The sequence below is a fragment of the Hyperoodon ampullatus genome, assembly GCF_949752795.1.
Source record: "Hyperoodon ampullatus genome assembly, chromosome: 7".
Lineage (NCBI taxonomy): Eukaryota > Metazoa > Chordata > Mammalia > Artiodactyla > Ziphiidae > Hyperoodon > Hyperoodon ampullatus.
In genome coordinates, this window is record NC_136920.1 from 85,887,138 (window position 1) to 85,901,151 (window position 14,014).

Below are 14,014 nucleotides of genomic sequence, written 5' to 3' on the forward strand. Positions count from 1 at the left end.
AAAACAGAATTCAAGCCCAAGAGTCCAGCTTCCTGTACCAATTCCTGCCTCTGCTGTGCAGTGAGAGACCCTCCAGGGAAGGAAGCACCACTGTCCAGGGCAGGAGGGTTAAAGCCATCATCACCGCGAGTAATGCCAGGCCAATAAAACAAGGAGTCCTGGTGGAAGTTAAAGTATTTATTGATGTGTTTAAACTCTGTACATTCTCCACAGAGCAGATTAAGGAGTTTGTAGGTGAAGTTTACCTGTGCATAGTGGGAAGAGACATGGATGGGGTAAAGGAGAGGAAGAAGAAAAAGAAACAGTCACAGGGAAATAGAAAAAAAATACACCACAGGTTACCAGAACCTTCAGAATTAAAAAAAAAAAAAAAGGAAAAGCAGCAGCTGTGAGCGTCAACATCAACTATACAAGCATCACAAAGACTCATGGGAAGGAAACAAAATCTTCAAAGCTTTCCATGGGGTCTACAGATCATTCTGTGTACAGCCTGGAGCATCCACCTTCCAGAGAAAAGCAAACCTCCCGCATCCTCCCCAGGATGCCGGCCACCTCCTCCTGCTGTCTTCTCTCAGTGAACGGTGGGGATGGTGGAGACCAGTGCCTTCGGAGGGGGTGGGAAATGCCCAAAGAGGAAAACAGCACATCTGGACATTACTCGGGAGAGAAGTGAGCGGTCAAAAGCTACGGTGACTCAACGGCGGACAGTGGAAGAACGTCATGTACAAACTACAGGCTAATTTCTGTGGAAGAACTGGATTCAGAAGGAACGCAGTAGTGGCCCTAATCTGTACACACGAGGCTCGCTGAAAGAAGCTGGAACTCAAATGCTTGCTTTGAGCGCCTCCTTGGTGACAGGACTCGTGTGGAGACACCCAGGTACCCAGTGGTGGGCGCACCAGACTTCCAAGAAACTGGTCCTTCAAAGGAATTTTGAGAGGGGGGCCATGATGTATTTTAAGGATCAATTACGGCTCCTTATTTCAGTTAGTTTCTCAGCAACTTTCTGAAAGCTCATTTAAAGCTTTAAATGAGGAATACTGCCTCTCCTTTTTTAAAAAATAAAAACCAGGACAGTGAGCCGTAAACAGCTGATTTACACAATGCGGCCGGAACAAACGGCCTGCATGTAGCATGTACAGTCTATCATTGAAAATCAACATTTTCCATTTCTACAGAGAGCATGTGTGAGACAATACGATAGAAGTGGGACTCCTGATTAATTTAAAAAAGAAAACTACATCAGTCAAATATCTGTAATAGATAATTTTTTCACTTCTTTTAAGGTTTATATATCATATATTGTTATATTAACATTTTTTCACCCATTTAAAAAGAATGGAAATTGTGATTCTACAGTAGTACTTTATAGTCTTAATGATCCAGGAGGTCTGAGTGTAAGATGAAATCCTCTGGAAGTAGCTGTCGGTCAGTCGTAGATACAAACCTCTGGACGTCTGCTGCCCGCCTCACCCCCCCACTCCAGCTGGGTGTCGTGCTTCACCTGCTTAAATCTGCATCTGCTCCAGGTATTTGTAGGTTGGGTTTTCATAACCATGATTCTGCATCTTGTTCAGGTGACGCTCTTCTGGGGTGAGCATTGGGTCGACCTGCAGGAAGAAAGACGGGGGTTACTGCGTGAGCCCAAGAGAACTTCCCAGGGCATCAGCAGACCTGAGCTGTACGATCCCCGGGGACCACGGGGTGGACCAAACAAGAGCAGGCGGTGAGGACCCAGGAGGAGGAAAGAGAAAAGAAGAGGGTCAGAGAGGCTAGGCTGCTGAAAGCTGGAGTCCACGCTTTCTCCAGTCCAAGCTGGAGAAAACAGTGAGCTGAATCTCCCAGCACCACAGTGACAAGTCTCAGCTCTGCCGCTTCTCTGCGGGGCAGCCTCGGCGAGGGCCAAGGAGCAGGACCAGATGACCTCAGGTCCCCTCCAGCCCTGGAACCCTACAGCTAGGCCAGTGTGCAGCAGGAGGTGAAGCCAGATAACTAAGACACACGCATGTGCATTCATTTCCCCCAGCAGATTCTATTCTTTATTGTATTCATTTTCTAGAATCAAGACACTGTGGACATTCCCACCACTCACCAAAAACAAGTGTTAAGTAAGCAGTTCTAATCACAAATGAGCAGAAGATGGAAGAGAAACAGCCTGGTCTGGCTCTTTCCGAATTTACTGTTGCTTTTCTCCCCATTGAAAAAGAAGGGTGTTTATTCCTATTTCATGTTTTTAGGAATCAATTCACTCACACTGCCATTGTTGCCTGAACTGCCATATACCTGGTTTTCTCCTTATAAAACATGTCAAAAAAGAGCAAACTAATAACAAAGAAAGAAAGAAACAGTATTAGCAGTCCTTCATTCTCAAACATCTATAACGCACCTGAAAAAAAAGGAAACACTAAGGAAACAATCTGAGAAAACAGTTTTCACCCTGTGCAGCACAAAATGCACCTATGCTTTCCTCGCATTCACGGTCGAAGCCCAAATTAATGTTAAGAGCTGGCAACGGCTCTTGTGGCAGGATCAACCTGACTCAGCCGAGGCTGACTTCCGAGACGTGACCTAATAATCCAGAGAGTCATCTGACGCGTGGCCTGTCAAGACGCTCGAATTCTGCAAGCCCCCCGACGGCTCACCTCCACGATCCCATGGCTGATGGTGCCGTACTGCCTCTTCCTCAGCATCACCAGGCTGATGACGATGACCGTGGCGATGGCCACCGCAATGACCAGCAGACCGATGAGGGCGCTGCTGCTCAGACTGAAGTCCTCCCGCAGGGGCCCCACGGATTCCTAACGTAACGAAACAGACGTGCGACAAGGTGTGAGAGACGACAAGCAGCGGGGGAGGCCGTGAGCCTTCGGTCGCGCCTCCAAAACCCCAAGGGGGCGCCTGGACCCTGCCATCCAGGTGGTCGTCCAGGTCAGGGGTGTCCCCACCTTTTGCAATCTCCATGGAGATTCGAACTTGAGCTTTCTTATCCGAAAGCACAGGGGACATGGGGGACGAGGGACCTTTGATAGCTTAAGATAGCGCAAGGTGCTCCCAGGAGGGAGAGAAAACGGCCAAGGCTGGTGTGGGACCTGCCATCAGGTTTTGGAGCGGGACACATACCGGCCCCTCCTCGAGGCCTCCGACTCTCTCGGCGTTGAGAATCATTTCCTTCACGTCCAGGGTCTCGTCAATGACCTGAAACGGGGAGGGGGGGGAATGTCACCAACTGGGAGGGAGGGCAATTTTAGTGTGTAACTGCTTCTCGTCCCCTCCATTTACCATTTGGTGGAGGGAAGCAGGCGCCTGATGGACACCCACTAACCCATCAGCTCTGCGCCATTCACCTAAGTCCGCTCGCCAAACTCCTGAACACAGGAGCAGGTGCGGGTGCAAAACTACTGTACAGCAGTTGGTCTTTTAAGGGTTGTCACCTGCGTTTTCCTTTAGGTAACCCTTGTGGAGATGTTTCAGCACAGATTACCAAGCAGCCACGTTTAAATATCAAATTCAGTTAAAGATAATCCAGGAATGTAAGTGATAAAAATGCTAGATGAATAATTAATAGGTGGTATAAACCTCAGGCAGTGTAAGAACCAAATTCAACTCTATTCCATTTTCAAGTTATTAAATCTCTACTCATTTGAAATGGCCCCTCATATTTTATTCATACCTTTAGTTGCAAATATATTTTCCACGGTATAGCAAGAGATGAGCTACTGCTGAAAAATAATCCTTTATTCACACCCAGACGCTAAACAATACAGCGCATCTGTGGGAGCAGTGAGAGCCTGCCCATCTGCCAGCCTACGGAAACGGACACGTGGAGGTCCATCTGGGAAGCATCTAAAACAACGCGACGCACTCTAATTATTCTCAGAGTTAACACGGGCACAGAGCAGGGAGAAACGGCTCACCATGTTTTCATCCACTTTCTTCTTACTGTTAATCACTTTCTCCTCGGCCCCGATCAGTCTTCCTTCCTGCTCTCCCAGTGCAGAGCCTGTGTGGACAGAGCGCACCTGAGTTTCCTGGGATAGGCTGACCTCGCGCCAACCTCACAGAAGCAGCAAACTCCCTCCTGAGGGCCAGGGAGCCCTCACCAAATGCCCCCTCCCCTTTCTCGATATGCTACTTGCTCCCATTTGGGAGGATGCGCTGTGCTCCACAGGGGTGAGTGACGCGGGACCAATGGGTGTCATGGAGAAGGAGAGAGCGCTGTGCTCACTCTGCAAGCCTTCAGGAGAGGATACTTTTCGTACTATAAATAGAAGCTGGATCCAAAGGCATTCCAGCATCAAAAAACCCGTGACCCACCCTGTGATATTACCAAGCACCCACGACCCCTCAACTCACTCCTCTGACACTTCTCTGAGTGGAAGAACTGTCACAGCAGCAGCGAACCTGCGTGCCTGCCTCAAGCACCATCTTTTATGCCACAGGCAGTTCTTTCTGCCTGAAATACCCTCCCTGACCTTATATCCTTCCTATTTGTTCTTCAAGCTGCGGCTCTTTTTGGGAGACATTCCCAGGTTAGAGTACTTAGAGCCACTGTTTGTAATTATTGATTTTCTTCTGTGTCTCTCACTAGGATGTCACCCTCCCGGGGCTTATCAGACAGTCACATCCTCAGTGGTTATGACAGAATGAACAGGAAGGAAGCATTCCCTACATGGGGGGAATTCGAACACCAGAGTGGATGGTACCTTTCCATAAACAGAGCAAGAATGGCAACAGTCTCTTGTCAAGGTCAGATGTTGCCTGGGCCAGCATCACCTGTGCGCGGCACTCCTGACGATGGCGTTTAAAGGCGCAGCACAAACCCAGGGAGAGGAAAAGTGAGGTGCAATCTTCTCTATTTTTAGTCCCAAAGCACGTGACTTCTAGCTCTCCTACCAGTGTCTCGTTAATAATATTATATACAGTGCTACCTAGACGCCTGTGCTTCGAACCTTTTATAAATAGATCAACCTGGCGGCATACTCGGCATTCTAAGGTGACCACCCGTAAGTGAGTAAGATGCCGACACGAGTATTTATTTGCAAAGCACCGCTGTCCCAGGCTGCCAGAGACCCAGCCGCAGCAAAGCTCTCCAGCTCACGGCCAGACTCGTTCTGGACCCAGAGCCGCTAGTAACCGCACTGCAGCTGCTGAACCCCCAGGCCAGCTAACGCTTAACTCATTAGAATGCAGCCAGAAACGAGGCAGCCTTTTTTCCAGAGCTTTCATGTTAAAGAAGAGTTTCACAACTTGATTCTAGGGTGAGTTAAACCAGGGCCGGCTTTTGTAGTCCCAAAATGTCAATGAAACGGCAACACTGCGTTTCAGCTATTTGAGAAAGAGGGCTCTCTCTCAGCAGCATGCTCGGGACCAAGCCTAATAAATTCGAGCTCTGCACTCCTTCCATCTCTCTCTCTCCTCCTCCTTAGAATTTCAAAGGTCCTAGGGCAGGATCCTATCTAAAAAATAATGTGGCACTGAACCAACCAATTTAAAGTCCTACTACCAGTGCTCAGACTCTCCTAACACTTTTTTTGGTGGTACAACCCTCATGTTTCTTTAACACCGACCCAAAGCACTTTGGTTTTATAGAATGAATAAACAAGGGAATTTAACAGACCAAACGTTAATGTTTAAACTATTCCAACGAATAACAGTTGAAGCATAAGGACAAGTTAATCTTTCAGAAAATTCAACTTCACCTGAACATATCCAAGAGGTGCCGCCCAGAGGAACGTCCACACAGCGATGAAGAGGCATACCCAAGTAGAATAAAACAAAGCACGTGCACACGAGTGACTTCTGCAGGCAGCTCACAACCTTGTGTTCTGAGAAGCAGCACACACACCACTGCCAAACCCTCAGCCAGGCACGGCACGAGGCAGCCCGGTCAGTCCGAGAACGTGTGCCCTTGTTCACGATGACCCTGGAGGCTGGACTGGCCCCCGCTCCCCCCGCCCCGGAAATGCGGCAGCTATACCGCAGTCTGTGAAGACGGAGGAAGCTGAGTTCAGATTCTGGTTCCTCCAGTTCCTAAGCTCATGACTGAACTCTGAGGCTGCTCCAACTGCCTTATCTGGCAAAGAGAGCTAATAACTCTACCTCCAGTGTGTTCAGTGGTTAAACAAGATCAAGTGTGCAAGCCTTCAGCCTGTGCTCACACGCAGCTAACTTCATCTGAAAAGTGGAGACTCGTTACAGCAAGAGTTCACTTGTCTCAACCTGTTTCATCCATCAGCTTCTACTATGTTCCGAGGGGCGCTACATCTCGGGGGACATGAGACAGCTGGAAACAGACACTCGGGCATGGACAAAAGGCAGAGGACAGCTAAGAAGAAAGGGAAAAGATGTATGTGGGAGCAGCAGAGAAAAAGAGGTAAAATAAAATGACTCTCCACCCGACCATAAGCATGTTTTTATTTACCCTAGGAATTTGCAACCAACCTGTTTAAGCTGGATATACTTTTAAGGTCTACCCAGCTTAAAAGGATTTATGAAGGCTCTACTTTGGTTACTCTGTATTCCTCTGCACTCTCTGGACATCCAGAAGGGCAGCTCAGGATGGCCACCGGGTAAGCAAACCCACGGACACTGGGTTCTGGGTGCCGGGAGTCAGGCTCCTCTGGTCCTCCCACAGCCATGTCTGAAGGCATGAGGCGGAAAACATCAGGTGGTGGAATGGAACGGAGCGTGAAACTTCCGGGCAAGTGAAAGGAATGAAGGTCTTAGGGGGTACATCTTTGACAAAACCAACCTGTTTTCACTGGGTGATACACTTCCGGCTGAGTGTCTAGCAGAAAGGAAAGCAACAAAAACAAAACAGCACAAGAGGAGATTAAGAAAAAAATCCCTTCTTTCAAAATTCCTACCTTTGACTTGACTTTCCCTATAATGTGAACAAAAGCATATTCTTCCTTACAAACTGGGCCTGAGCTGCCCCACAGGCAAACGGCGGTAAGAGCTACAGCACGTGACTGGGAGGAAGGGAGAGACGGCAGGCGGTCTTGGGTCTTTTGGGGGAACTTCTGTGAGATTCCCAAATTATTTAGTTTAGCCCCAAGTTACCTTTCTTAGAAAGTAACAAAAACACAAGTTAGCACTGGTTGTGGTTTTCTGAGAAGGAGACAAGGTCCTAGTTCACAAATGTCCAAGCAAGACGCGCCCCCATCCCAGCAAGCTGAGGAAGCAGGGCCACCCTGCAGCCCCATGGGTGGGGTCTGAAAGAGCAGCTTAGGGAGCGCGCTGGCACCTCGTTATTTATCTGGCTCCTTCCTCGGATTCCCTTTTACAACCAGAGGGTCAACTGTACTGAGTCGGTACCTCTGAGAGAGCTGGTTTAGAAGGAAGGCACTTGTGTTCGGGTCTGGAGGCCAAGCTGGACGCCCCCTTCCTCGGGCCTCCGTAGCAGCACCACTGGATGTGCCTAGGACTCAGGACCACATCAGCTCAGGCTCAAACCCTTACTCTCTACCTACGAGCTACGTGACCCTGGGCAGACACTTAACCTCTTTAAACCTTGGATCCCCAAATGGGGAACGCTCCCAGTCCCTACCTCAGAGGGTTATTTTGAGGATTACAATATAAATGAGAGCATCCATGCACAGTGCTTAGCCAAGGCTGGCGTATGAGGAGGACTCTACAGCGGTGGCCACTATTTTTATCATCACCATCATCAGCCACAACAGCAGCAGGCAAATAAATAGAAACTGATTCCACACCCTGCTCTCAGGGCCTGGGCTCAGCAGCTTGTTTATTTCTGGTGCAGACCCACAGCTTTTTTTTTTTTTGGCTGCGTTGGGTCTTTGTTGCTGCGCACGGGATTTCTCTAGTTGCAGCGAGCAGGGGCTACTCTTCTTTGCGGTGCGCGGGCTTCTCATTGCGGTGGCTTCTCTTGTTGCAGAGCACGGGCTCCAGGTGCGCAGGCTTCAGTAGTTGCAGTGCATGGGCTCAGTAGTTGTGGCTCGTGGGCTCTAGAGCACAGGCTCAGTAGTAGTGGCGCACGGGCTTAGTTGCTCCGCGGCATGTGGGATCTTCCCGGACTAGGGCTCAAACCTGTGTCCCCTGCATTGGCAGGCAGATTCTTAACCACTGCGCCACCAGGAAAGCCCCCAGACCCAGAGCTCTGGGAGATCCCTACAGACGTCGAGAACCGGCAGGGGATGGAAGAAAGCACGCCTGCGCAGGAGGAGGCAGAGAGACAGCTTCTCAGCCCGCCTCGCGCTCGAGTGGGTCAGGTCACCTCTGCAGCCCCCGTCACCTACCTCCCAAGACTGTTAGGAAAAGATAATGACAGCCTAGAACACGGAAGTGCTATTTAAGCTGCAAAGGGGCTTCCACGTGGAAGGCCTCACACACTGGAGGCAGCTGATGGGACCAGGACAAACAGTGGGCTTTAGGCAAACTGTCCAGAAAATGGGAGAAACGTCACAAACCTCCCGACGTTACTGAAGGCTCCCCACGTGGCAGGTGCTCGGTGAATCCCGGCCCCTCCCCTGCTCGACCTGCACCAGGAACACAGTCTCCCTAGCACAAGCCCGTCCCAGATCTGACTTCAATTTTCTAACTGCATTCTTCCCCGCCCCCTGGCCCCCGCTGCCAAGCTGGGCTGTTACCGCACACGCACCTTCGTTCTCAGGCAGGGACGGGAAGGGATGGAGCGGGTGGAACGGCAGGACCTCGTCGCTCTCCTCCGAGCTCACCCGCACGTCCACGGGGGTCTCTGAGATGGAGGCGGTGAACTGGTCCATGTCTGCTCGCTGTTCTTGAAGCAGTTCATCTGACAAAGACAGACACGCAGGAGCCAGCTTTTCAGAAGGATCTGGTTTCTAGGCACAGGATAGCCTGCATGGGGCTAATTCGTGTCATTATGGGTGGGATGCGAGCTCTGCCTAAAGGGGCGTCTCACCAGCTCGTGACACAGGGCACGCACGACCCCCTCCTCTCTCCTGAGGGTGTGCCCCCTGACTCTGCTGACTGCAGAACCTCGGCGCTGGGAACCCCATGGCTGCGTCCTGGGCACCCCCCTCTCCTCGATCAACTCCCTCTGGGTAAGTGGTTTCCTCCTACGGCACAGTTTTAAATACCATCCACGGATCGTGAGTCCCAAACCTGTATCTTGCACCTGCACCCCCGACCTCCGGCTCATCCACCTGGTAGCCTACTTCACACCTCCACTTAATGTCTGAGGGCAATTTCTATTTTAACAGGTAAAGAGAATGCAGCACCCGAGCAAAATGTAGCCTCACCACCCACTCAGCTGCTCACAGGGAAACTGGCGCTGAGCCAATGCTTTTCTTTCTCTCAACCCCCTGCCCCATCCAGCCCATCAGCGCATCCTGTTCACCCTTCCTCTGAAACACATCCTCAGGACCACTCACATCTCCATCTCCTCCATTCCCATCTCTGTGCACTCAGCCATCCCCTCTCTCTTGGATTTTTACAACTGCTTCCTGGGTGGTTTCCAATTTTCATCAACTCTCAACATAGCAGTCTAGTAATTGTTTTTTAAAGTTCACATTTTTTAAAAACATATTTTAACCTGCTGGTTTAAAACCCTCGAAGGGCTTTCAATTATCCTAGAATAAAATCCAAACTCCTTGATTTTGCTAAAATCACTCTATTCAAACATCAGGCTCTGCAGTGGTCGCTTCCTGTGCTCAGTGTTTCCCCCCTGGGGTCGCTGTGTGGAGGGCACCTCCTTATCATTCAGACCTCAGGTTTCCCCCAAGGAAGCCTGACAACCAGGCACCCTCCCCGTCCCACCCCAGTTTCACCTCTGGCACAGCACCCATCCCCACGGACACTCGTTTTCCTGACCGTTCCCCCCTCCTAAAATGTGACCTCCAGGAGGTCTGTCTACTGGTGCACATTTTACTCTGTGCCACACAGTAGACACAACAAACGTTTGTTGGATAAATGAAGAAGAGAAAGACCAGAAGAGGGAGGAGGAGTGAGAACGTGAATAAACAGATGCCTTAAAATACGCCAGCAATTAAGGGGGAAAGGGTAACGGGACACTCGCTCAGTCCCTTGCAAATTCACACCCTAGATTTTTCTTCCGGTAAGAGAGTGAAGGTCAATGAAACTCAAGGCTCTGTGGCTCCCAGCCAGGGCTTGGTCCTGCCATGTGAGCCCCAGACTTCTGAGCCCGTGGCACGCTAATGCCCGGCTTCGTGGCCTCGCTTGTCCTGTTTCTCTCCTCTGGCACCGCCATCACTCCTGAGCACAAGCCCCGCCTGACCTTGATGCAAACAGTCAGCACCCACCAATTTCCTCTTGGATTTCTTGGGCCACGTAAGGTACTTTGTAGAGCAGAGAAAGGCTCTGGTTCCTTCTTTCTTCAATCACGTGGAGATGTGTCATCACCTGCAAGCACAGGATGGGGGAGAGGCCTTGTCACCAGAACAGCCAGGCCAGCCTGACACCCACACTCTTCTGCAAAGACCTATGTTCTCTACAGAGTCCAGCAAAGCAGCTGGTCAGGGGGGCAGTATGAATCCTCCCCATGTCTACCGGCCACCATAGTGCAAGAATGTGTGTATTACCTCTCGGTGATCTAAGGATTTATCCAGAGGGTGCTCCAAGTTAAGGGAAAATTTTTAAAACTTCCTTAGCCAAGTACTGATTTGGTTTTCACAGGAGGCACTTGCTAACTGTACTATAAAAAAAGAACCCAAATTTGTACAACGCCAGACACTCAGTAAGGTCCTTCTGAGTGAAAGAGGAAATGAGTTGGTCAATTTTTACCACTGGTCAGACAAGATGAGGTAACAAGGGAATGAAATCATTGGTTAGAAAGTAGATTTGAGGGGTGGGACCATTCATGGATTTTGCTTAGCGAAGCAGTTGCTTGAAATGATTATCACAGTGAGAGCATCAGAACTAGTTTATTCCTATTTAACTAAATTAGCTCTTCCTTCAAAACTGCACACTGAAGTATAAATAAACCTGATTTTTATGGGGTGATAAGGAAGGCATATCTACCATCTGTCTTACATAGCTCACTGCCTTTTCTGAATGCAGAAGTTCCAAGGTTGTTCATCCAAAAAAAAAGAAAAAAAGTCATTAAAGTGGTCACTGAATTTTATTAAAATAAATTTTTTTTGTCACTGAATTTGAGAGGCTTTCAGGGTGGAAATGAAAGGAGATTTGGACTACATCCACCCCATGACACTGTGAAGCACGTGGCTGTACGTCACAGAAGCTCCTCAGGAAGGCTAATCCCACCGGGCTACACCTGCAGCCACCGAGCTCTTCCTAAAGAGGGCGCTCTGAGCCAATGGATTAATTATGTGGGCTTGAAGCCATTAACATGAAGGGTCAAAATGAAAAAAAGTTAAATGGAAAGACGCTTTTACTGTAGATTGATGTCTCGCTGACCTGTTAAAGCAAAGGTGAAAGCAATTTAATTTTATACTTGCCATGCTTTCAATCAAGTAAATTGATGGGAAAGCACCAGAGTGAGTGCTTTGGAGACAAAAATGCAAGTGGAAACGGAACGGTGAGCCCCCCAGTCTCAGCAGTGGTGACACTGACACATGTCAGAGGAATTAAGGAGCCTGGCAGAGGACGGTTCCTACACCCACGAGGACTAGACCACAGGGTGGGATGCTGGGCGCCAGGGTCTTTGGAGGGCCGCCTGGAGCTGCAGTGTGGGGCGGGAGGCAGCAGCACATCACTCACGCCTCAAATCGAGTGCACACGTTCTAAGAGGCTCAACATATTTTCTAGAGTTTACATAACAGGACAGGGAACAGGCCAAAGGCTAGTGTAATCCAGCGGCCGGGCTGCCCCAGCGTTAAGGGCTCTGAGCAGACAGTAAACATCACATGGTAAAGATGCTCCGCCTCCCAGGGCACTCAGGTGGTACCCTGATCCTGGCTCACAGGTTAATTGAACACACTGATCGAGGTCTCACCTTTCCTTCTCTTCTCACCATACAAAACAGGCTGTTTTTCTATAAAATACTACATAATAGTCTAGATTTTCTACAAAAAAAAAAAATTGAAAAAAGATTACATTTTTTAATTTTAACTTTATTTTTTTGGCCGTGCCATGCGGCCTGTGGGATCTCAGTTCCTCGACCAGTATTGAACCTGTGCCTCCTGCACTGAAGTGTGGAGTCTTAATCACTGGACCGCCAGGGAAGACCTACGTTTAAAAAAAAAAAAAAAAAAAAAATCGGGTAGACCTGAAAAATTCTAATCCGTCAGGATGGAAGCTTTTCCCACCTGAGCTTCCCGGCCTTTCCTCCTTCTCTTCTACTCCATCCAGCTTCAAACAGAGCCTTAGCTCCAGGCCCCCAGCAGAGGCCCCGGGGGTCCCCAGACCCATGCCCTTCCCACTCTTTAGGACACTGAGTTCTTTCATTCCCTGAACACCCAGCTGCTAATGTGGGCTCTGTATTATTAAGGACAATTCTTCTCCAGCTCCACAGTTAACATAATTAATTCCACACAACTGTGAGCTGCTCAAGGGCACACAGGATTCAACTATGTGTGGTGAGATGCTGGAGCAGAACTGGGCAGCAGATGGGGCTGTAAGGGAGCCCCCCCAGGGCTTCTGCGAAGTTCCCCTAAAATCACACCACAGGGGCAACAGGAGGCAGGAGGGGACAGGTTCCCAGCCTGTGCACGCTGGGTCCCCACAAGCAGCACAGGGCTGGGTTTAAAACACGGGAGGAAATAGAGTAAGATCAGTTATGGCATCACAAGGCCCTCTAGGAAAACTAACAGGCAGACTGTTTTAAAGGAAGCTAGCGGTCTTGGAGGCAAGTTCATTTCTACGAATACAAGACAGTAAAACTCAAGTTAATACATGGTCAAAACAAAAATTAGAAAAGTAGGTCCAGAAACAAACCTCTATAGATGACTGCAAAGACCAGTAGGACGCAGCAGGGGACAAAACCCAGGGACGTACAGTGTCTAAACACAAAAACTATACTGTACAAAAGAGACCAATTTTTAAGATGTGCTTGATGTATCTGCCTAGAAAGAGATTTCAAATATTAATTCTGGTGGGACCCTCAGCCAGAAATAAACTGATATAAAAATGATTTCTTCAATATAATCAAGCATTCCTAAACCTTCAAGAACAGTTTAAGTAGGACATACTTAATATTAAAAAGTATGGAAAAGATATTTTTTAAATAGTACCTTTGCAAAAACCAACTCTTGTACCTACTGTCTTTGGAAATCCAAAATGATTTCCTGAGGACTAACAACAACAAGCACGACCATCTGTGCTGCCTGACCACCGTTCAGAGTGGTCTCTCCTCTGTCTGGTGTACCTGGGACTTCATCTGGGCCGCCTTTTCAGGGTCGACAGCCAGCACATGCTGGTAATGACGGATGGTGTGGAGGCGATCTTTGTTCTCAGCGCGGACGTAGCGCCGCAAGGCTTGGAGAATGCGATGGGGCTACAAGAAAGAACAGTGGTTTTCACGTCCAGAGACTAGGGAACTGAAAACAGGCAGGAAAACGAAGCTTTAAAAACTCACTAAGAAAGTCAGCCTCAGCGAGGCCCAGGAATGAAAGCTGTACCTTTAAGAGCTTTCAGTTACCAAGGAACAAGAAGCTACCCTTCTAAGTAGCAAAAGCTAAGTTCCACAGTTATAGTGGCTCCTCAACAGACAGCATTTTCCAAAACCTCTAGCCCACCATCCTCCTCCCATCTGTCTGTCCCCTTTCCTGAGCTCGGCGCCTGCCACCCTAATTACAAGCACAGGGTGACCTGTGTCACCCAGAAGACTTTACTTGCTTAAGGAGGCTACAAATACCCTCCTTTTCGATCCTCTCCATCCCCCAGAGCAAGGCAAGTTAGAGCTAAGGGATAAAGTTTGACACCACTGGCAGATAAGAGCTGTGATATAAATTAACTTATTTAGAATAGAAGTGGTTCAAAAGTCTTTGTCCATGGAAGACATGTTTTTATTCTTTGAAAGTAAGGCTACTATAAAAATGCAATAACTGGGGAACTACCAACCAACACCCCGAGGTTCTGCTTTTCCAGCGGAAGC

General features: G+C 49.0%; 1 protein-coding gene across 28 annotated transcripts in view; it reads right to left on the reverse strand.

The window, feature by feature from the left end:
- Positions 1–1,303: 1,303 nt before the first annotated feature.
- Positions 1,304–14,014, reverse strand: part of APLP2 (amyloid beta precursor like protein 2) — a gene marked incomplete at its 5' end in the record, with an annotated part of 68,630 nt that continues 55,919 nt past the window's right edge. For 12 of the 28 annotated variants that reach the window (XM_079708266.1, XM_079708260.1, XM_079708269.1 and 9 more), the window contains 7 exons: positions 1,304–1,610; positions 2,643–2,798; positions 3,121–3,195; positions 3,915–4,000; positions 8,621–8,773; positions 10,263–10,362; positions 13,286–13,414. In XM_079708266.1, coding sequence (XP_079564392.1) covers positions 1,509–1,610; positions 2,643–2,798; positions 3,121–3,195; positions 3,915–4,000; positions 8,621–8,773; positions 10,263–10,362; positions 13,286–13,414 — 801 coding nt within the window. In that variant the 3' untranslated portion in view covers positions 1,304–1,508. Of the gene's footprint in view, positions 1,611–2,642; positions 2,799–3,120; positions 3,196–3,914; positions 4,001–6,751; positions 6,788–8,620; positions 8,774–10,262; positions 10,363–13,285; positions 13,415–14,014 lie in introns of all 28 variants that reach the window. The other 16 variants (XM_079708270.1, XM_079708263.1, XM_079708257.1 and 13 more) reach the window with 6 other exon arrangements.